Source organism: Podarcis tiliguerta (assembly GCF_965153285.1).
Source record: "Podarcis tiliguerta genome assembly, chromosome: 3".
Lineage (NCBI taxonomy): Eukaryota > Metazoa > Chordata > Lepidosauria > Squamata > Lacertidae > Podarcis > Podarcis tiliguerta.
In genome coordinates, this window is record NC_139536.1 from 45,041,666 (window position 1) to 45,063,744 (window position 22,079).

The following is a 22,079-nucleotide window of genomic DNA, read 5'->3' on the forward strand; positions in this document are numbered from 1 at the left end:
AGGAAAGCAGAATATAAATCTGTATTTTTTGCTCTATAAGACACACCAGATCACAAGATGCACCTAGTTTTGGGAGGAGGAAAACAAGAAAAAAATTTTTTTTTGAATCTCAGATGCCAGAACAGCAAGAGGGATTGCAGCGCAGTGAAAGCAGCAATCCCTCTTGCTGTTCTGGCTTCTGTGATAGCTGCGCAGCCTGCATTCGCTCCATAAGACACGCACACATTTTAGGAGGGAGAAGGTGAGTCTTATAGAGCAAAAAATACGGTAACTAACAAAGTTTATGCAGTGAAGAGAACCTTTATGGGCTTTATATTAGTGGCCCATAGTGAAGCAAATACTTCTGAGAAATTAGTTCTAGTATATACCTTCTTTCCTTGTTCATAGTTGACAGATTTTTTTTTCCTTTTCAGAGGAAGAACTGAACAAGGTGGAAAGCTAGGCTAAAGTCATTTAATATTACAAGGGAGGGACAAGTGGTGCAAAGATTACAATGGTATAGAAATTTTAGTAGGAGACAGTTCTGCTCAACTGAAATCTCTAGCAGTATTGTAATATTACCACTACATAAATTTACAGGAAGACCAATTTGTACCACTCTAATAATCCCGTTTCCACTGTGCAGCTAAAACTCATTAAGAACTTGAGTGAACTGCCTAGCTTGATATCATCCATAGTATTTTAAGTTCGCAAGTAATTCAGTTAACATTGCAGATGCTTGCAGAGGTTAAACGATTCACACACTTGAGACACTATGGGGATTCAGTTTGTGTGTCATTCTGTCACGTTTTTGTGGAACAATGTATTTATTCCTTCATATTAAAAGTGTTTTAATGCTGTCTTTTATACTGCTGTAACCCACTCTGGAAGCTTCTCATGAAGGGATGGTAATAAACCTAAAAATAATAATACTGCCATGTTTGTCGTCTTGGGATCTTTTGTGAGGAAGGATGGAGAATAAATTTAATTAATAAATAGGTTTTTAATAGGGCAGAGGAAGAAAAAGACATTGTTTTATGTACTTTCCTTGTTTGAAACTGTTTAGTCTTTCATGATATGACCCAGCTAGTAGAATCAAGATGAAATGTTTAATGGTGTCGCATCTTGCAGCTTCTCCCAGCTGCTTAGCTACAAATGGTAAAAATGTTGGGTAGGTGTGTTAGCAAGCAAGATATGAGAAGAAAGAATGGGATTGTTTATTAGTGCTTGTGTGTGACATATGGGATGCTGAGAAGGCACAAATATCTGTTTTTCTTGCTTTTATATGTTTTTATACTGTTTTATTGCTTTTAGGTTGTATTTTTCTTTTAATGGATATTGTTTTTATGTACTACATAGTGTGCACTGCTTAGAGATTTTTGAAATATTAAGTGGTTTAGAAATGCATTCAAATAAAATAAATATTAAGAGCTAAGATCAAGGGGGAGGGACTGGGAGTTAGAGAAATAATGTGCTTACTATCTATTCTTCCATGGAGGTTTTTACATAGGAAACACCTGTGTAAGGAGGGAACCCATGAGAATTTGTTCCTGGACCCACTCAGACATAATTACTGATGATAAAGCAAGCCTGCTCCTCTATTCTGTTGAAGACAGCTGTGGCTTCACAGCAGCTGGCTCAACTCCATGTTACTTTTGATTTGTTCTGGAAGCTGGAAAAGTCTGGTGCAGTTTCTCAAAATGCTTTGGGAAGTTGAAAGGAGTTGAAGGTTGGTACATGAGGGAGCAGGAGTGTAGCTTGGGAAAGTTGAAAGCCAAACTTCTGGAAAGGCCCTAGAAGGCTGATTGTTAGGCTAAATAGAATGCCAGCATATTGGCAGATTGGAGAGCCATTCTGTATTGTACGGAGGCTAGACACTGCAGTGGCCCTGAGCAGAAACCACAGCGCACACAACAATAAATTCATGTAGGCCTAAAGTGAATAAACTTGCATCAGTTGTAATAATCCTAAATGTTGCTTTATAACGGCATATACCATTTTTACAAACAGGATGATTAAAACTGTTCATTTACTCTGTGTGTGTGTGCCCCCCCCCCCCCGCCAATGGAGAGCTGTGAGATTTAAGAACTATGGGGCACTTTATTGGGGGGGGGGGATTCAATTTCCATGGCTTATTATCAGTATATTTATTTCATCTGCACCCTCCCATGTCAGGTTTGGGGAACCTTTGGCACTCTAGTTGTTGCTGAACTACAACTCCCAGCAGCCCCAGCAAGCTTGGCCAATGGGAGTTGCAGCTCAAGAACATCTGGATTGCCAAAGTTTTCCCACATCTGCACAATATAATTGTCAAACTGTAAATCAGTAATAGAAGCAAATATCTATGGACATGTTCTAACCAAGGGTGGACACTTCCAAGTTCAACTTATTTCAAGGAAAGCAATTTGGGTCCAATGCAGATTTATCAAGCCATGAGCCAGCTTCAAAAATGTGTGCATATTCTCCTTCTTCCCTTCTCTTTCTGGAGTGAATTCCTCCCTTCCCTCCTTTATTTGCTCTAAACATGGTTTAGATTCATCAACTGGTGACAACCATAGTTAAGGCTAATCAACTTTCATATAGAGCAAGGATTACAAACAAATTCTGGTTTAGAGAATCCTAGTTATCATGGCCATGGCTAATAGTGATACAGATGTGTTAAATCATGGTTGAGGCAAGTACAGTGGTACCTCGGGTTAAGTACTTAATTCGTTCCGGAGGTCTGTTCTTAACCTGAAACTGTTCTTAACCTGGAGCACCACTTTAGCTAATGGGGCCTCCTGCTGCTGCTGCACTGCCAGAGCACGATTTCTGTTCTCATCCTGAAGCAAAGTTCTTAACCTGAAGCACTATTTTTGGGTTAGTGGAGTCTGTAACCCGAAGCGTATGTAACCTGAAGCGTATGTAACCTGAGGTGCCACTGTACAGGAAGAGAGGGCTGTATTTGCTCCAAAGTAGGCAAGTAGGTCTTATAAGCATGCCTTAGACTGGTTTACTGTTTGTAGGGAGCCATCATTACATCTGCATTGGACTATAACCTTGTGCTAAACTTTTTCAGTCACAACAGACAACTCTTTATCTCAGTGATCAATAAGCCTCTCTCTATAACACATCAGCCATAGACCCATCAGAAGGACCTGAGTCCCAGTGTGATACCAGAAATTCTACATAGACAGTGCTGAGGACACTATCTCCAACATGTTTTGATTGGTGCCTTTGTGAAGGAATTGAAAAAAACTGGAAAAGTATCAGGCAGCATTCCTACAACCTAGGCCTCCTTCTCCAAAGCACAACACCATAGCCACACAACCACAGCAATAGAGGAAGGAGAGATACACAGTGAGTTCTTTGGAGTCTCCCAAGAGCCCAGTCAATTTCATGCTCCTTTCATCTCCCCACCCTGTGTGCATAACCCTGAGGAATACCAGCCATAGAGACCTGAAGAGGGACCATATGGGGAAGCTATTGCCCCATGAAAAAGTGCAGGCTTCACATACAAGAGGAGGCAGGTGTGGTAGCCAGTTACAGTGACTGATGAATAGCCCATTAGACTTTCTCAGGTAACTGCAGGCATACCCATGCCCCAAGGTGTCTTGGCAGTGCTAGTTTCCACAATAATAGCACATTCACCATGCTGGCAGTAGCTGTGAGTTATTATCATGACATGGAGCTATTTCCATATACCTGATGAGTCCACCTGGCTACTTAGGCTATTTACCCATTGAAGGAGATAATGTAGTAATTAAATCACCTATGTAGTGTAGTGGATTGTAATTAACTCTATCCAGTTTGTCTGTTCTGTTCCACATGCTATAGCTCTTATCCTGCAAAGAAAAGGAGCCATTAGTGCTTGGCTAGAAATAGTAGTAGATGGAAGTGTTCACCAGTAAAAGTACTTGGGCTCCCCACAGTGTTCCCTGGCGCAGTGTGAAAGAGTGGGTTGGTTGGCTCTCCTTCAGCACATGTGTCACATTTTTTATCCCTTGTTTAAGTGATACACTGGTTTAAACCACTGAGCCTATTGGGCCTGCCAATCAGAAGGTCAGCGGTTTGAATCCGTGTGACCGAGTTGCTCTGTTGCTCTGTCCCAGCTTCTGCCAACCTAGCAGTTCGAAAGCATACTAGTGCAAGTAGAGAAATAGGTACAGCTGTGGCGGGAAGGTAAATGGCATTTCCATGTGCTCTGGCCTCTATCACGATGTTCCCTTGTGCCAGAAGCAGTTTAGTCATGCTGGCCACATGACCTGGAAAGCTGTCTGTGGACAAACGGCTCCCTCAGCCTGAAGTGAGATGAGCACTGCACCCCATGGTCGCCTTTGACTGGACTTAACCGTCCACAGGTCCTTTACCTTTACAATCTGTTGAGTTTCATTTGTTAAGCAAGTACACAATAGTGGAAGGAGAAACAATGTGTGTCCATGAATATTTGATTTTTTTTTTTTGCATACCTATCTCCCTTCTGGGGAACAGGACAGGAGAGTGTGCAGGAATACTCATTTGAGCAGGTCTGGCCTGAATCCTTTGGGCGCCTCAAGCAAGATTTGCTGCTAAGGCCCCCTCATCCATGCCCCATGGGGTGGGAGGAGACCAGTGGCAAAGCACTGGGGAACACCCCCTTTTCTCCAAGAGTCTTGATGAAAGGGAGTGTTCCTCAAGGTATTGCTCCTGTTCTCCTTATCTTTGGCTTTTGGCTGTTTCTTTGGCTTACCTGTATTGGAAGCCACTGTTGCCAGGGCCAGATTGGGATCTTCCACCCCCTATGGAGCATGCCACCTGAGCGGGTTGTCTCAGGTCACTTCATTGGTGCGCCCACGTGGCACACATTTCTAACCACTTTCCTCACCTCAGAATTTGCTGCCTGAGGCAGCTGACTCATGGTATGGCCCAACGTCCTCTAAGCCACCCTCCCTTGCTTACCTTTTGTAGGGTTCCTTGCACTTGCAGCCCTGGGCACAACAGCGGATTTCTCATAGTTGTTTGTATTGTATCTGGAATCCTTTGGCAGGGTACCCATAACAGGTTTTCAGAAGACCGTTCTTCATCCACTCATTACCTTTTTTATCGTTGCTGTTGTTTCTCCTAGGCTGCTAGGTGTTTGTTGGTTGTACACAGTTATCACTGTCTGCTTTTTCTAAAGACAATTATATAGTCCTATGCTACATTTTGATATCTGAGTTGTTCCCTTTGTGAAGCCTACACTTGATGCAGTCTGTCGATTGCTACTGAGTTAGGCTGTAACCCTAAACTGTGACTGACAACAGCAAGGCTTTAGGAGTGGAGCAGTCAACATTACATCCACAACCCAACCATTTGTGCTGGCCAAGGCAGAAGAGTGAGGGGACAGGAAAGTATAATATTTGTGCTATTTTTTAAAGTAGAAAAAGGTCATTAGGCATGTCCATGGTTCTTTTAATTACTGTATTTTTTACAGATGTGTTGTGTTTTTGCCTGCTCCTTTAATGGTGTTGGAATTGTTTTATATTTTTAACTGTATTGAATCATGTCCTGGGAACATATGGTTAAAATATTCATTTGTTCAAAAAAGGACAATATTCTGAATTGTGTGTGAGTATACACATGTGAAGTAACAAATCACAGTTTTGTAATTCATACTTTTTTCATTTGCTTGAACTTATTTTATACTCATGATTTTGTCATTCTAGCACATAGAATAACGTGTGTAATACATAGCAGTAATTATATATTATTTCATAAATGCTAAGCGTTGCAAAAAAATGGGCAAAACTGCTGAAAACAGTAGTACAAAATGCAGTGATACTGATGGTCCTATTTTAAGCTGCTTCCCATGCTGCAGAGGAATAAACACCCATACAGTGGTGTCCAAACTTTTTTCAAAGAGGGCCAGATTTGATGAAGTGAAAGGCCGTGGGGGCTGACTAAAGGGCCAACCAAAGTTGTTGACCTTTTTTTTAGGATTAAAGTTGAGCTTTTTTAGGGTTGGAGTTATTATTCCTTTGGGGTTGGAGTTGTTAAGGTTGTTGTTGGGTTTTTTTTTTAGGATTTTAGCCCAGGTAATAAACTGCCACAGGGGCCAGATTAAACTGACCGACGGGCTGGATTAGGCTCCTGAAACAGACTTTGGACATGCCTGCTTTAGGGAAAGAAACCATGTGTGTGAATACATTTGGTTATGAATGGCTTTCTCTTGCTTCTTGACCAATTTTTAGAATACATGGAGGTGGCAGTTGTATTGAAGTAAACAGTAACTTTTGTAGATATTTATTGTTACATGTTTGTTTTTTGTTAGAAAAGGTAATGTGAAGTTGTTCTTAGTCTGGAATTATTTCTGTTGTATCTTCGTAATTTGTTTTGATCACACTAAAGTCTACTCAACATATAGATAGGATTATGCAATCCACAATTAGTTCAGGCTGGCCACTTCCCTTGCTCTTGCCATGGACCTTGGAGCCAGGAGGAGAGGGAGAGGCCCAGGAGGACAATTGTGGTTGTGTGGGGAAAGAAGTTAGAAGTGGCCCGCTTTGTTGGAATCCTCTCTCCCTTTGCATAAAGTTAATGGCAAAAAAATAAATGTCAATTTGAGTTAATTGAGAATCCAAGAAGGCTATCTCCACCCATCTTTCTTTACCCACCTGAAGCCACAGTAGAGCTTTGCATAACAACTAATAGTGGCCAGGGACCATCCAGGACCCAGGAGTCCACTAATCCAAGTTTAGATAGCAACAGTCACCTCTTTGGGCTCTGCTCCTATATTTTTTTGAACAAAGACCACAAGAGGTTGTGCATAGTCCAGTGGGCCTGTTGCTGAGATTCTCGGTTCAACTAGAACTCTCCAAGATGAAGTGAAGGAGGCTTACAGTGGTGGACAGGGAAAGCTCTAGCATATATGTTGGTGATAATCAAAACACATGCTACTCACTAGCATATTGATAACATGCCCCACTCTAACCCAAATAAAATAATCTTGTTGACTTTCAGAAGAAACCCAAACCCCATACCCTTATACAAGGACAAAGACATATTACTCATAGTCTGTGTTAATGAAGTGAAAAAAGAAGCCTGTGTGCATTTTCTAAAGACTTTCAAGCTTGACCTCTTTTATCGGCAAAGCAAGATTATTTTGCTGAAAACAGTTTGAATGGGCAGAAACATCCTGTGGCTTGGATTTCTTCCTTGTGGCATGACATTGAATTAATTACACTCAGGATGTCCCAGGAATTCTCTACCCTTGTCTTTGTCATGAAAAGTTACTCAGGTACCTGACTGGACCCTCTCTGAAAACAGCCTTTAACATTGTTTTTTCTGTAGCTGGGGGCATGAGTCATCCCCGCTGGATTCAGGCTTCCCCACTCAGACTGATCCTTGCTCCTCTACATGCCAGTCTCTTACTCAGGAGGCTGCCACACAAGTTCAGCTGTCTTGGAGCACTCCTGGAAAGTCTTTTCCAATCTCTCTTTTAGTATTCTTTTAGTCCCCTTGCCTCAATGGACCGCAGAAGCTTGCTCCTTTTTGGTAGATTCCTTACCTCTTACACGCTTGCCAATTGCCTCCAAACCATGTTTGTTATTTTGTTTCACTGATATTAATGAACCTCTGTACAAAGGCACCAGCCAGTGTCTTTATAAAAGAAGGTGAGTGAGTTGGGCTCATGGGCTACATTATTCACCACTCCATCACAGCCTGAGCCTTATCAGAGAGAGGGAGCATTTCCCACAACATGCATAAAGCAATCATGAAGGATGTGTGATTACCCTTGTGCCCTTTTGTGGAAGGATCCCCTCCCATCACAAAGAAAACTCAGTAAATTTGAGATAAGCATTACCTTCTCATCCCTTCCTCACCAGGACAGGTAACCCCTGCATCTCAGCTTTCCTACTCTTTTCTGTTCTTCACATTTCTCTGATCTTAAGAGAGAGGACAGCTACTAACCTTTTTCGTTGTTGTCATTGTTCCTGGTTCTTTCTCTTTCCCCATAGTAAAGTTCAGCTTCACTTTTACTCTTTCCCCTTCATCTTGGTGATTAAGCCATGGGTAGGCAAACAAAGCCCGGGGGCTGGATCCGGCCCAATCGCCTTCTAAATCCGGCCCATGGACAGTCCAGGAATTGGCGTGTTTTTACATGAGTAGAATGTGTGCTTCTATTTAAAATGCATCTCTGGGTTATTTGTGGGGCATACGAATTCGTTCATCCCCCCCCCCATATAGTTTGCCCCCCCCACAAGGTCTGAGGGACAGTGGACCAGCCCCCTGCTGAAAAACTTGGTTGACCCCTGGATTAAGCGAATGGCCCAAGCATAGTTATTAACTCATTTCTGTGTTTTCCTATACAGTGGTACCTCGCAAGATGAATGCCTTGGAAGACGAAAAACTCGCAAGACGAAAGAGTTTTTCGTTTTCTGAGTTGCTTCGCAAGACGGAGTTCCCTATGGGCTTGCTTCGCAAGACGAAACGTCTTGCGCCTTTTTTTTTAAAACCGCCAATGCATTCCTACGGGAAACCGTCAATACACAGTGGTGCTTCGCAAGACGAAAAAACTCGTAGCACGAAAAAACTCGCAGAACGAATTAATTTCGTCTTGCGAGGCACCACTGTACTAGAATTTTAAGCCACAAAACTGTCTTGTTGTTTATAATCATATTTGTTTATATTGGCATATGATCTTTACATTTATTTATATTAATTTATAAATAAATATTGTATTTGCAGCTGCATCATGTTAAGAATACTCCATGCTGAAGCCCCCAAATTTAAGTCAGTACAATTCTGTTTGTGTAAGCACACTATAGTCACCAGTAAGAAAGATGCAGTTGAAGTACGAGAACTGGCGGAGAAGAGGGTAAGAGGGTGACTAGAGCAAACCTATCTGGACTGAGCTCAACTGAACACAGGGGGTTGTATCCCATATGATGCTAAAGTGAATGTTCTATCAGCACAAAAGTTTCTGCTTGTGTGATGGAACACTGTCCCCGTGCCTTGCCCCTTAAATCTGTTCTGGATGTTTCCCCAACCCTCCAGAGCAGATTTGCAAACTGCACAGGGGGAGAAGAGGGGAGAATCCCTTTGTGCTAGTGCTAATCCTTGAGCTTGCACAAAAAGTTGAATACTTCCCAGAGTTCTAGTTGTTTACTTTTCATGCAGGTTCAGCTACAGGTGGGGTGAGTTTTTCTGCATCAAAAAGGGGAGAAGGGGACCTGGTGTCCTAGGAGGACCCAAGTTCTCCCACCATGAGAGATAAGTGCAAAGCAGATAGAATGAAAGAGAGGTTCCACGGGCAACATTTGGGTTGACATTCCTCACTTTGATGAATGCTAATTAGTAGTGATATGTTTACTGGTGTTCAGAGTGCCCCAGGCATCAAGTTTCCTTCCTCAAAGCTGTAAGATGGCCAGTTAGTAGATACACCTTGTATGGCTTGATTGCCACAGGAATCAGGCAGACCCCTGCACATTCCAGTTGTCACCTCTCTGCATAACTTGTGAGAGTCACTCCTGTTGCAGATGGTAAGGGATGAGCTTGCTCTGGTTCCCCTAATTTCACCTGTTTAGTTCATTTTTCCAGACAAAATGGGATTTCATTGAAGCAGATACTGTACTGGCGCAGACTTAAATTGGCAGCAAGAATGAACTCCTTGGTATAACATCATATTAAAATTACATTTTTGAGTGCATCTCCAGTTGTATTCCTGTTGTGTAGCCTTAATCAAAGAGTAGCGACTTTCCCCCCATTAACACCTAATGTGAATGCATGTGTGAAACATAATGTATTACTAAGCCATGACAGGAGGATATGTTGCCTGTTTCACCTTGTCTCTCTTATGTCATCTGAAATGTTATACCATGTCAGGTCTTTGAATGCTTTGGAGATGACGATATGTTTATACATGTCTTAGTTTGCATTCTTAGTTTTGTTGGCAAGTGTGTATACGGCGCCAAAAAGAAGTTTTTGACACACATTGTAACCCACATGAAATTCATTTGAAATTATTCAGAGGCTGATTGGCCTTCAGTGAAATGTATAGTTGCTGGGTCTAGCAGCATTTGTTTTTCTCCATAAGCCACATATTTTTATCTGTGTCTTTTTGTGGGATTTCTTTGGCAGAAACAATTCCTGGCATGTTGGAATGTGAAGGGTTCCTTCTCACCAGCTGAGTCTTTCAGCTGGCTGGGATCACCAAGTACCGTAGTGGTAATAAGCCTTAGTATTCTAAATCACACCTTTTAGTTAAGATTTTGAAAAATATATCTTGTAGATGCTACATGGGGGGGGGGTGCGGGAAGATAAATTGTCTTTTATTTATTATGTATCAAATGTTTCTGTTGGTGTTCCTTAATCTTTTGCATAATCGTGGAACTCAAAGTACTTTCCTAAAAAGCCAATAATTCTCATTAAACTAGAAGAATCTTTTTTGGTAGTTAAAGCGGAACACTGTTTGTTATTGGGATGAGCTTTCGTGTGCATGCAACTTTAGTTTTAAGTTCCCTCTATTCCCAAATATATCTAGTAGGTGGAATCCTGGCTTACACTCTATGAATAGAAGGACTCAGTGTTAGAAACTGGGGAGCACTAGGAGCCTTGTGGCTCCTGGGACCTAGGTTGTGGGTGGCAAATGAAAATGGCTAGGCATCTTGGAGGGGGGGCTGCCCCGCTACCAGACCAGGCAGCCTCACAGTGCAAAACAAAAACAAAAAAACAACCCACACCTGCCGGGAGAATTAGGGTGTCTGCAGGGTAGTGCAGCAGCAAAATACATGCGTTGTGCTTTGCTGTGGCATCACACCTCCCTTGTGCAGGTGAGATAAAGTCTCTAGCTATAGCATCGCTGCTATTCAGTCATGTCAGGTCTTACACTTTACAGTGTAAATGCTTGTGGGTGTCAGTTGCACTACTGCAGCCCAGTTGGTATAAATTGATGGTGGATTGGATTGGAACCTCATATAACAACTTTCATAAGTCTGAAACATCTATGATGGTTACAGTGTAATTTTGTATCACAAGGCTAGGCAAAGTTGGCATGGTTTTTATTTGGGCAAAAAATTGTAACCAGAAAAACCATGCACGTCTTAGTTCTTGCTTTTCTGGGATTTTATTGTTCCATTTGGATCTGTTGGGTGTTAGCCAGTGATGTTGTTTTCCGCTAACACAAGAACTTTTGACTGTGCAGAGGAACTTTCCCTTGCTCTCCTCTTGCACCTCCCCTCCTCCCCAAAAACCTGTTCTGGGGTGTTCCTACAGTGTTTGATCCCTGTATGGGACAGCTGCGTATTCCTGCATTGCAGAGGGTGGACTAGATGATCCTCAGGATCCCTTCCAACTCTATGATTCTATGTCTATGTCTGAACCCTCCAGAGCAGATTTAGGGAGGATGTGTGGGATATGGAAGGAGAGGAGATTTCCATTCTGGTGTGGGGTGTGTGTAGTGTTTGCTGTCTTTTTATAAACTGCTCATAGACTGTTCTGGTATGAAGCAGTATATAAATGTGTTTCATTGATAGATTGATAGTTAAATTATCTTCTTTGATCAGAACTGTTTACACAGAAGGCTGTAGTGTGCTAGCAACTGGTTTTGGGGAAACTGCTCAGTAGCAAAGCAGCACTTCTCCTTCCCTCTCTGCTTTGCGTACTTACACCACAGCTGCATAATGCTTAGAAAACGCCTGGTTCTTCAAAGTCAGGATTGCCAGCAGCAACAGCTGAGCACTATGATGAGTGAACTCCTAGCTCTTTTAAGCTAACAGGCAGATAACAAAAATATTCTGCCATAGGTATGCTAATTAACATATCTAATGTGATTTTTGTTGGAAAAAACAATGTAATCACAAGGCAAGCCGCAAGTGACTGAATGTAATTGTCTGATAAATAACACTGTGCTATATTTCCCAACAGTTGTATGCAGCTACCATTTTCTGTACACAACTGGCCCTTTTATTTCCTGTTTCAAGGAAGGCTATATTTTATACAACACAATGTACATCATTAATTCTACAAAGGATTATGTTGCACTGTGTTTCATTTTCATGTATAAAAGCTTGGATAAAAAATTCATGTTCAAACTGAGCCCCCACCTTGTAAACAGCCTAAGTTTGGTTGGTTTCCTTGCCAAATCTATAGAAATCTTAAAAGTGGTTTTAAGAAATGAGATCAAATTCTGTTTGTTGGACAGTGTGACTTCAATATTTTATAGAATACTTCAAGCTCAGAAGCTTTAAAAAGGATATTGGCCCAAACAAAGATATCAAAACCTGGGTTTTTACACACCAAATTAATGTTTCTTGATTCCATCTGAAACAGATCTATTCATCTTACAGTTTATTAGGGGAAGCACGTTGATAGCAGAATTAGTGCCTGTTGAAATATTTCTGTGCTCTTGATAAGTGTAAGAGCCCGATGCAAAAAAAAAGAGCAAATAGTTTTTGAGAAAAATAATTTTACAACTTATTCACCAAGTTGATTCTCACAGTTCCTTGGGGAAAAAATAGGAGAGGTAGGGAATGATTGGTGCATTTAAAAAGTGCACCAATATTTATAGATTCCTAGGTAATGGAAACAAACAACTTTTTAGATTTACACCATGTCTTACTGCTTTTCCGATTTAAAAAAAAATCTGAAAGATTGTGTGAGCTTTGAATTAGCAATAAGCGTATACAGGAAGCAAAAGTTATTTGTGACGAGAGGCCTGCACTTTTACTGTTTGGGAAACAGGTGACCCATGTTGCCTATAGCATCTGTCCCTCAGCAGTCTGTGCCTGAATGTCTAGCCCCTTGCCCAGCAAAGGAGGGCCTTGCTTTGCAGTTTAGATTTGGAAACTGGCTCCCTGAGGAATCTGTTGCACCAACAGAAGTTAGGCAGAGCAGGCTGTTCCACCTCTTCCTTGATGGGTCCTGATCTAGGGCCTACACCTGCACTAGTTTCCCTCCTCCTGAGTTTAACTTCAGGAAGGGATACCATAAGGAGACAGGCAAGTGTCTGGCTCACTGCTGGTTCAGGGCTTTGAGCCTGGTTTATTCATGAGAGCCAGCTGTGTATTTATGGTGTCTGCCACCTCTGGGCAGAAGAAGAGAAGAGCGCTTGCAGTTCAGCCCATAAAGTACAGCCTAAGAGCCTGGGAGCACCTTCCTCTTTGTTCTTCCTTGTGTGCTTGTGCATATCTTGCTGCCTCCCTCTCTCTCTCCTTCTCCAGCCGCTGTGTGAGCTCTGAGTGCTGCCCCTGTCATTGCTGCCCTTGGATCCCTGCACTAATGTTAGTTAGGGGCTTAGAGACACACAGGAAGCAGCCATAGACACCACCTCAGCAGCCCTCATTATTGACACCTCATATGATCACACACTGTCCCATTAGATCCATTTCTGTTGAAAAATATTGCGGCTGGGGGCAAGACAGGTGCACAGCTACTGTAGGTGTGGGAGTGGGGAGAAAAGGCAGGGGAAATGGGGGGGAGCAGCTCTGATTAGCTCTAGGAAAAGCAGCTTCTCAACATGCACACAGCTGGTTCAGCAGGGAAGCCATATATATTTGCTTCCCCATTAAACCAAAGAGGATAAATTTGAAGGGGGGGGGGATGCCCAGGAGGAAACAGGAGCAGCCAAGCTTGTCTCTTCACATAAGTGCTCCTTCTCCCCCCCCCCCGCACCTATTTCTCCCATCTCTGCCTGCCTCCTTCCCTTCTTCAGTCTATTCTGTTGTTTTGTGCGTTAGTTTAGGGTTACAGAGGTAAAACCAACAAAGACACAGCCTGAGTTATTGCACTTACCGTATTTTTCGCTCCACAGGGCGCACCGGACCATAGGGCACAGCTAGTTTTTAGGGGGGCAAATAAAGAAAATCCCCTTCCCCAACCCCAAAGAGCAAAGAAGCCAAGACAGCCAGCGGGATCTATTCCTCTTTAGCCACGCACAACCTCTCCAGCTGGGAGAGGCTGCGCATGGCTTCGTTTTTCGCCGCGGGGCTGGGGCGGGGGAAGCCCTAGCTTCCCCTGACCCCAGCCCCCAGAACAGGTCCGGGAGCGGAGGCAAGGTTGCGCAGACTTGCCTCCGCTCCCGGAGCTTGCGGGCTGGGGGAGTGCTCCGAAGTTTTGCGGGTAGCTGCCTGAAGCCCGGGGAGCGCAGTGGGAGTTGGTGCGCACCGACCCCTCTTGCTCTCCAGGCTTCAGTGTAAGCCTGCATTCGCTCCATAGGATGCACACACATTTCCCCTTCATTTTTGGAGGGGGAAAAGTGCATCCTATGGAGCGAAAAATACAGTAGGTCTGAGCTAAGGCATCCATGTTGTTGGTATATAGCCTTATGCCCTTTTAATATTTTTTTCCGCCTATTCACCCTCACCCACGTGTGTGTATCTCCCCTCTCTTTCCTCCCCTTTCTGGTAATTGTGCATTTGGGAACATAAATGGATTTCTCTTTCAAGACTGGGCAGAGGGTTCTTTTTTGATTTCCGTGAGGAGGTCAGCATCCAAGAGGGTTGAAGTTAGTTCAATTTAAACACTGGCTCCCCAAATTTGCCCTGATTTCCCTACCATAAATATGTCTCTGCTAGGAGCCTGGGATAAAGGATGGGATTCTGGAACTGGATTGGGGGTGCAGGCAAATGGTATGGTTTCTTCTTGTTCCTTGGATGAGGGCAGATTGAGTTCTCGTAGGTCTTCAGGGGTTGTGGGGGGGTCTTCTCTGAATCAGGGGCTTCATAGGGTTTCTATTGTTAAGGAAAATTCTGGGCTGAGAGACTACTCAACAGCCCAGCTCATTGGGGTGCGAGTCAGTAAAAGAATGAAATTCCAGCCCAGCAATTTGGAGCAAAACAGCAGTCAGTAGACTTAGATCCTTTATTGTTGCGCAACAGGTTCAACAGCAGCGAGTGAACCCAGAGCATGGGGCGACATTGACTTTTAAAACTTCCCACCATATCCCAGAATACTGTTCTGTTCACGCAGCATCAGCAGCATCTTTACATCACTGACATGTCACAAAAGGGGAGGGGTAGACAGGGGTTACACTAGTTTAACCTTGGCAAAAATGTGCAGACAAGTCCTTGGTACAAGATTAGCATAAGGGCAAGACCCAGGTATAAGATTAGCATAGGCAAACACCTTTGAAGTCCCACCACCCAAAGTATAATAGAACTTCATAGGCAAGTCTGGTGATGGGATTAGGCTTTCCTTGGCCAACAATCAGCTTGGCAATTATCACCACCTGGAGTCCTTTTTTCAAGGGCAAAATAGCGTTGGAATGGAAAAAACTGGCAAAGGAGTTGATTTTATATGAGTTTTAAAGCTAGGTTAACTTCCCTGAGCTGTCAAGTTGAAAGGATACATTCAGGCATAATATTTGTAACATTTAACAACTTTAAAGACGTGCCCCCCCCCCTGTAATTTCTGTAACACTATTCTATACCATCTCTATGGAAGTTTCCTTGGTCTCAGGGTCAGGATCTAGATTAATATTGACTGGCTTAGCTATTTTTGATGTGATCAATGTCTAGCCAAGGTCTAAGCAGGTTAGGTTTCTAGTTGCTTAAACAGGTCCTGTTTGACAAGGATAGAAGGAGATGAAATTTGCCAGGCATAATGCTTGGGAACTGAATGAATGGAGAACTATCATGAGCATGATTCATAATTTACTTAGAACAATATGAGGACTCTTTTTTCAAAAGTTCCATATAGAATCATAGAATTGTAGAATTGGAAGGGACCCTGAGAGCTATCTAGTCCAAACCCCATGATGCAAGAATCTCAACTAAATCATACATGAAAAATGGCTATCCAGCCTCTGCATAAAAAGTAGAGTATATCACCTCCTCAGGGCATCTATTTCACTGGCGAACAACTCTTATCAACGGAAAAGGCTTTCTGATATTTAGCAGGAATCTCCTTTTTTGTAACTTAAAGCCATTGGTTTGGGTCCTACCCTCCAGAGCAGACTAAAACAAGCTAGTTCCATCTTCCATGTGTCAGCTCTTTAGATATTTGAAGATGGCTATCAATTTCAGTATTCCCATTGAAACGTTTTCACTGAAATTTAGTAGTGGATTGCTTATTCTTATAAGTGTAATAATTTTGCCTCTTTTGAAATATCAGGGGAGAGATTAAAAGCCAGTTGTTTTCCTTTTTCTTCTCTTCTAGGCCCTTGATGAGCCTCCATATTTGACAGTGGGCACAGATGTGAGTGCAAAATATAGAGGGGCCTTCTGTGAGGCCAAAATCAAGACAACAAAAAGACTGGTCAAAGTCAAGGTATGTATGTGTGTAATTTTTCATTTTAAAAATAGCATATATTCAGAGCACTCCACAATGTATGGGTCTTGAAGTGAGGCATTTTAAGAGGGGTGAGTTAGTGAAGTACTTCACTAGGACTGAGTGCCCAGTTGTTCTCCCTCTCCAGTAGATTAACTTCCTAACAGTTTCTAAGATCACTTTGAGGGAGGGACACAAATGATAAGCAGCACCAAAATGCCATTAGTGTTGTTTTAAAAGCAACACCAAAATGTAGACGTTGCATAATCATTTAATAATCCTGCTAAATTTCATTATGCCACCAATATATCTGAAAATAAAGAAAAACTATAGCCCTCTTCAGGTGTTCTGATTAGGATTTGGGGAGGCTACAGGGATAAGCACACTACATCTGTTTCCCTCCTTGTTTTGTCACCCTTCACAAGTTGGAAGGCAAAGTTTTGAAGCAGGAAGCCTCATGTGGTGGATGTTCCCTGTGTATTTCAAAACCCTGCTTTTATAAAATAATCATTTGTATTAATGTAAAGTGCTGTTTGTTTTTAAGCAGTTTAGTTAATCAGTTAAATCCAAAGCTCCTGCTCAAAACACTCAAGTTCTATGGGATTCAGTTTTCTACAAATAGACAGTATAAATGTATGTATCTTCTATTGTTTGTGTGTAATACTTCAGTCCTAAGCTAATGATGTTATTACTGATTACTTTTCTGTGCCACCCTTCCTTCAAGGAGTTAGGGAAGCATGCATGTGGTAATCTCACATCAATTGATTCTGCTTCATGGCTGAGCAGGAATATGAACAAAGGTTTTCTTAGTCCAAGTCCAGCACTGTGTCCTTTGCGTTACGTCTCGTTATCCTTTATAAGGTTAAAAAAGCAAAATAAGTTAATGGAGATTATAAAATGGGTGGCGCTTCTAATATTTTAGATTTTAGTGGCAAATAGGGCCATAAATAGGGGAGACATGCTATATATAGTTATTTGTCTGCTAGTGGCGTAATTTGCAGCAACTGTAGACTGTCTAAGCTCAAACTCAGAAATATCTGTACACCATGTGGGGATGTTGAAAACGGATGTGCCCTAGTTGTGGAATGCCCTTCTGTTAGATGTATGTTTAGTGCCTATTATTTTTTCATTTTGTTGCCAAGTGAAAAAACTATTCATTTGCCCAGGCAATTGTAGGATATTAGCTTTATTTATTGCTGGAGGTTGCAGGCCCACTCTGTCCTTGAATAAAGGCCTGTATTTTAATGATTTGGGCTTTAATCATATTTGCTCTTATTATGAAGTGGATTTTTAAAATTGCAATTTGGATGAGTTTTAATTGTATTGTTCACCACCACAAGATTGGTTATAATGAAGGGTGGACTAGAAACATCCTAAATAAATAAATAGTAAAGATAGCTATATGTACACTTGCTCTGCTTTAACAATCCTTTAAATTGTGCTTTGCAGGTAACATTTAGGCATGATTCATCAACTGTGGAAGTTCAGGATGATCACATAAAAGGCCCTTTAAAGGTAATATATTTGAATGATTAACCATGAAAAATATTTCCTAACAAATCAATATATTTACAGTGATGTATATATAGATATAAAGTTAGGTGTAATCATTGAATAATCCTACTACATTCCACCACAATTACCTTGTGAAGAATGAACAGTTATTATTTAAGCAGGATATAATATAGTTTGCATAGTATTAAAATCTGAGCTGTTCTGATCGATAGAATTTAAGTAGAGTAGTTTGTTTCTGGCATGATACTTACAGTGATAGAACAGATTCTGCAAACAAATGGGTTGGGATCCAAAGGATAACGCACAGTGTTCTGGCCTCCCCTTTTCACTGCAGCTTCCTGGGCTCCCCTTCCCCAGCCCAGAAGAGCCACTCCTGAGGGTCAGGGAAAAGTACAGAATGGTGTGCAATATGTGTGCCAGGAATTGACAGCACACATTGCTATGCACACGTGGAAGTGTCTTCTGTTCACTTATGGGCCTCTTTGGATCTCGGATCAAGTGTCCTGTACAGTGTCTTGGCGTAGCTTATGCCATTTCTTCTGATGAAGAAAAATTTTGGCCAGGTCTAGTATGCTGTGCGGAGAGTCACGCAAGGGACCTGTGTTAGTCTTTTTGAATTTAAGTCTCCCGCACCTCCTTTGAACAGCTGGACCACATCCCCATCCCTTATCACAAACTGCTTTTGATACACCCGTCAGTTTGAAAAGTGCTTGTCATGTGGTGCAGGGGCTGCTGTACAAGGACAAAAGTCTTGAGCCCCCATTAATAGCTATTAGATTTTTGACTGAGCATGTTAAGGAAACAGTGCCTGGCTGGGTAATTTTTTAGAGTCCAGGACAATTCTGGCCTGTGGGGGTTGGACTAGATAACCCACGTGGTCCATTCCAACTCTACAATTCTGTGATTCTATGATTCTTATTTACAAAAATTTCTTGAAATTATTGTAGTGGGTGAATAAGTGTAGGAAAATGTGTTGGGAATGGGTAATCTTGTGAATTTTGCCTTGAAGACAATTGAGCAGGATACTTAAATTCCTGTCAGTTTCTCCTCACAGATCTTTCATTAAAATCCATGTATTTTTTTCTGTTTTCCAGTTGTTTGGCACATCTAAAACACATAGTTTGCAATTAACTACGTTCAGAACTGCATGCCTGCAAATATTACTTTTTATGGAATATATAATGTTGGATTTGAGATTAACAATGAATTTATTATTTTAAGCAGTATCAAAATTTTTGTTTTGATAGGACAGACAGTAACTGCTGCCCACAGTGGCCTTGACCGTATTGATGCAGCTGCATACTTTGCTCACTCCCACAGTTGTTGGAAAGGTTTCCTTAAATCCAGTAGCTGCCAGCAAAGCTGTTTGTTAGTTGGAATTGTTGGTTGCTGCTGCAGAGCAGTGAAAAGAGAAGGGAATTCCTGTTGTTATCTGCATGTGCTAGGAGGCAGGGGAGCATTGTGATCAGCACTGTGGAAGTACACTGTTGCTGACAGGCAAGAGGGGTTGTTATACTGGCATTCAGCAACCACACACACTTTCACAGTGCAGACTGTGAGACCCCTTGCTTCAGCACCAGCTCCTAATGTCTATGACAAGAACTATCCGATCTGCCCGTCATCAGCTTCTAGCAATGCTGCTCAGCTCACTGATTCACTGGCTGGTGCTGCATAAACAAGACCATATGCCTGGTTCCAAGCAGATGAATAGTTTAGAGACTTCTCATAAACTTCAGTACTTTTATTTATATGCTGCCTTTCCATAGTTAAAGCTATGCTCAAGGCACCTTACGATGTAAGAAAAAGACGTAATCACAAACAAAAGTAGTCATCAACAATAAGGAAAATGCCAAAAAGTACAAAACCAAACTGAAAAAGATCCGCTTAAATCATAGTATCTAAAACAAAGGTGCAAAATAAATAATATAAATAAGAGCAACAAGCCAATGCAGGATTTAACTCTGCTTCCTATCCATCAGGTGACATCAGAAATGATGTCAGCTTATGGACAGATGGAGGTGATTTGGGGGAAATGGCTTGGTGGGCCAAGCGTGCCAACAGGCTAGAGGTTTCTCATCCCTACCCTAAAATAAGCAAGTGTAACCATTAGACTTTACTGAAATGGTGTGTGTTTTACTTGCTGATTCCTTAAGTTGTTGAATAAAGCTCCGCAGTCACTTGTCTAATAGTGAAAACAGCACACGGCAGAAAAATATTGCTCCTTCTAGAGAACAATGAATGGTAACTGCCATTAAAATGTAAAACAAGTGGTAGTCAGTATGATGGAGGAAATGTACCGGTAGTTTCCTTTTTGTTTTCTATAATATTAATTGCTCCTTTCATATGAACTCTCCGGGTAGCATAAGAAAGGAGACAGAACGGAAATATGGTGGTTAATTTAAAGAGGCATGCAGCTTTTTTTTTTTTAACAGGAATATTTAAAATATTGCTTTAGAGAGAAAATGGGTGACTTTCTCACTCTGCCATCCTCAAAAAACTAATAGCTATAATGATTAGAGATTTTTTTTCTTTAATCTTTGAGATTCAGAGAAATTGAAACATCAGTGCCTACTTGTTTAGACTTTTAAGACACGGTAGAAAGAAGTTTGTTTTTTGTTTTAGGCAACTATTCTAGGGAATAACTTTGACCATTAGCTCTTGTTCACCATCTGCTGGCAGTAAGGAAGTAGTAAGTAGGAAGATCAGCATTTCTGAAAAGTGCCTTTTAGAAGCATTTTGGGGTAAAAGTTGGGAAAGCTGTCTTTTTAAAATAATTTAGGCATACCAACTTATAAAAAAACCTTGTTTCTAGGCATAATTTTTGTCTACTACAGAATAGCAGTTCTATGCTAATTAATTGATTTTCTTTGGCTTATACTTCCAGATTTTCCATGAGTGGAGCTCCACTCATAAGACATTCTGAAGGGGGAATACAGTTTTCACTGATTTATCCTTCCCCTTTCAGCCTCATATCCCCCCCCCCCCCCCGCTCTGCTGGGTTGAAGGACCCTTCAGAATAGGTAGCACAGGGGACTGCAAGAGGAAATGATGATAATTATCTCCTTTCCTTCCTCCAGTGGTGGCTTCCACTAGATCTTAGTCCCAAAAAGCCCTTCTTTTCACTGGATCAAACCAAAGGTGGTGTGTCCTATAAATAATAACTTCACCGAATGTTTAGGCAGGTGTGTTATACATTCCAGCCATGTCTGAGCAGTCACGTTACTATGTGTTCACTTTGGTGGAAGTCAGTAATGTATGTCTCTGTTTTTTCATGAACTTGTGCCATATGTACTAGTGTTTTTAAAATCTGAGTTCCGGATTATTGGTTATAATAGTTATGTTTAAAGGTATAAGATAACATCTGGAGGAGAATTTCAAAACTGCAACTTCTGTAGGCCAGGGTCCAAAGTGTATTGTGAGTGCACCATGGCTGTTCATCTCCCCTGCCCAGGTACTCCTGAAGGTCAGGAGATCATCACCCTCCATAGCAGGTGTGGGCAACCTTTGGTCCTCCCATTTCCCCCCCTGAAGTCCAACTTCCATCATCCCTGGCCAGTGTAACAGGAAGGGCTGCAGCTAGAAAAGAAAACCGACCATCTACCCCATTTGCCTATCTCTTTGCACACAGTTCTCTTTGAATCTTCATCATAGAACATATTTTGTCATTTTTTAAAAAGATGCCTTCATATAGTTTTATACATTGCATGTTCTGATATTTTATATGTTCTGATATTCTTGGTTTGAGTTCTAAAAGGCACCTTCTTGGTACAAATAGATATATATTTTGAAGTCTGAAAAGTAAAACCTGACATACATTAGATTGCCTCAGAGACATGTTACAAGCCTTGTGTGAAGATGGTATGTTTTTCAGATTTCCCCTTCCCCCGAAATGCAGCCACACACACTATATGTGTAGACTGGTTTTTGAGAGCAGAAACTGAATTTAAAAGAATAAAAAATGAAATGTTCCATATTTTCTAATTATTGCCTTGGAGATTACCTAAGTGGCTTTTATGTTTTAGGTAGGAACTGTGGTGGAAGTAAGGAATCCAGATGGAACATATCAGGAGGCTGTCATCAACAAATTAACAGATGCTAGTTGGTACACTGTAGGTAAGGAAAAACAACTCCATTTTTCACCAATCCAAAAATTACAGGTCAGGAAAAATATGTGCTTTTTCTTCCATAATAAGTAGTGGAATTGAGTTCTTGTTTTTTATATTTAGTGAGTGTTTTCTTTAATTGAAATATATATATATGGCTTCTTAAGAATATTCTTGGACTTGCTGCTTGACAACAACAGGCAGTAGGCATGGAGATGGGAATGGGGAAAATGAAAAAAATATGGCAGAAGAAAATAGAATAATGCAGGTTTATGTAAA

The 22,079-nt window shown here is 41.5% G+C and overlaps 1 protein-coding gene across 8 annotated transcripts in view; it reads left to right on the forward strand.

Annotated features, from left to right (window-relative positions):
- Positions 1 to 22,079, forward strand: part of ARID4B (AT-rich interaction domain 4B) — an 81,896-nt gene that overhangs the window by 13,976 nt on the left and 45,841 nt on the right. For all 8 annotated transcript variants that reach the window (XM_083433881.1, XM_083433882.1, XM_083433885.1 and 5 more), the window contains exons 3-5: positions 16,072 to 16,182; positions 17,632 to 17,697; positions 21,720 to 21,810. In XM_083433881.1, coding sequence (XP_083290007.1) covers positions 16,072 to 16,182; positions 17,632 to 17,697; positions 21,720 to 21,810 — 268 coding nt within the window. The remainder of the gene's footprint in view (positions 1 to 16,071; positions 16,183 to 17,631; positions 17,698 to 21,719; positions 21,811 to 22,079) is intronic.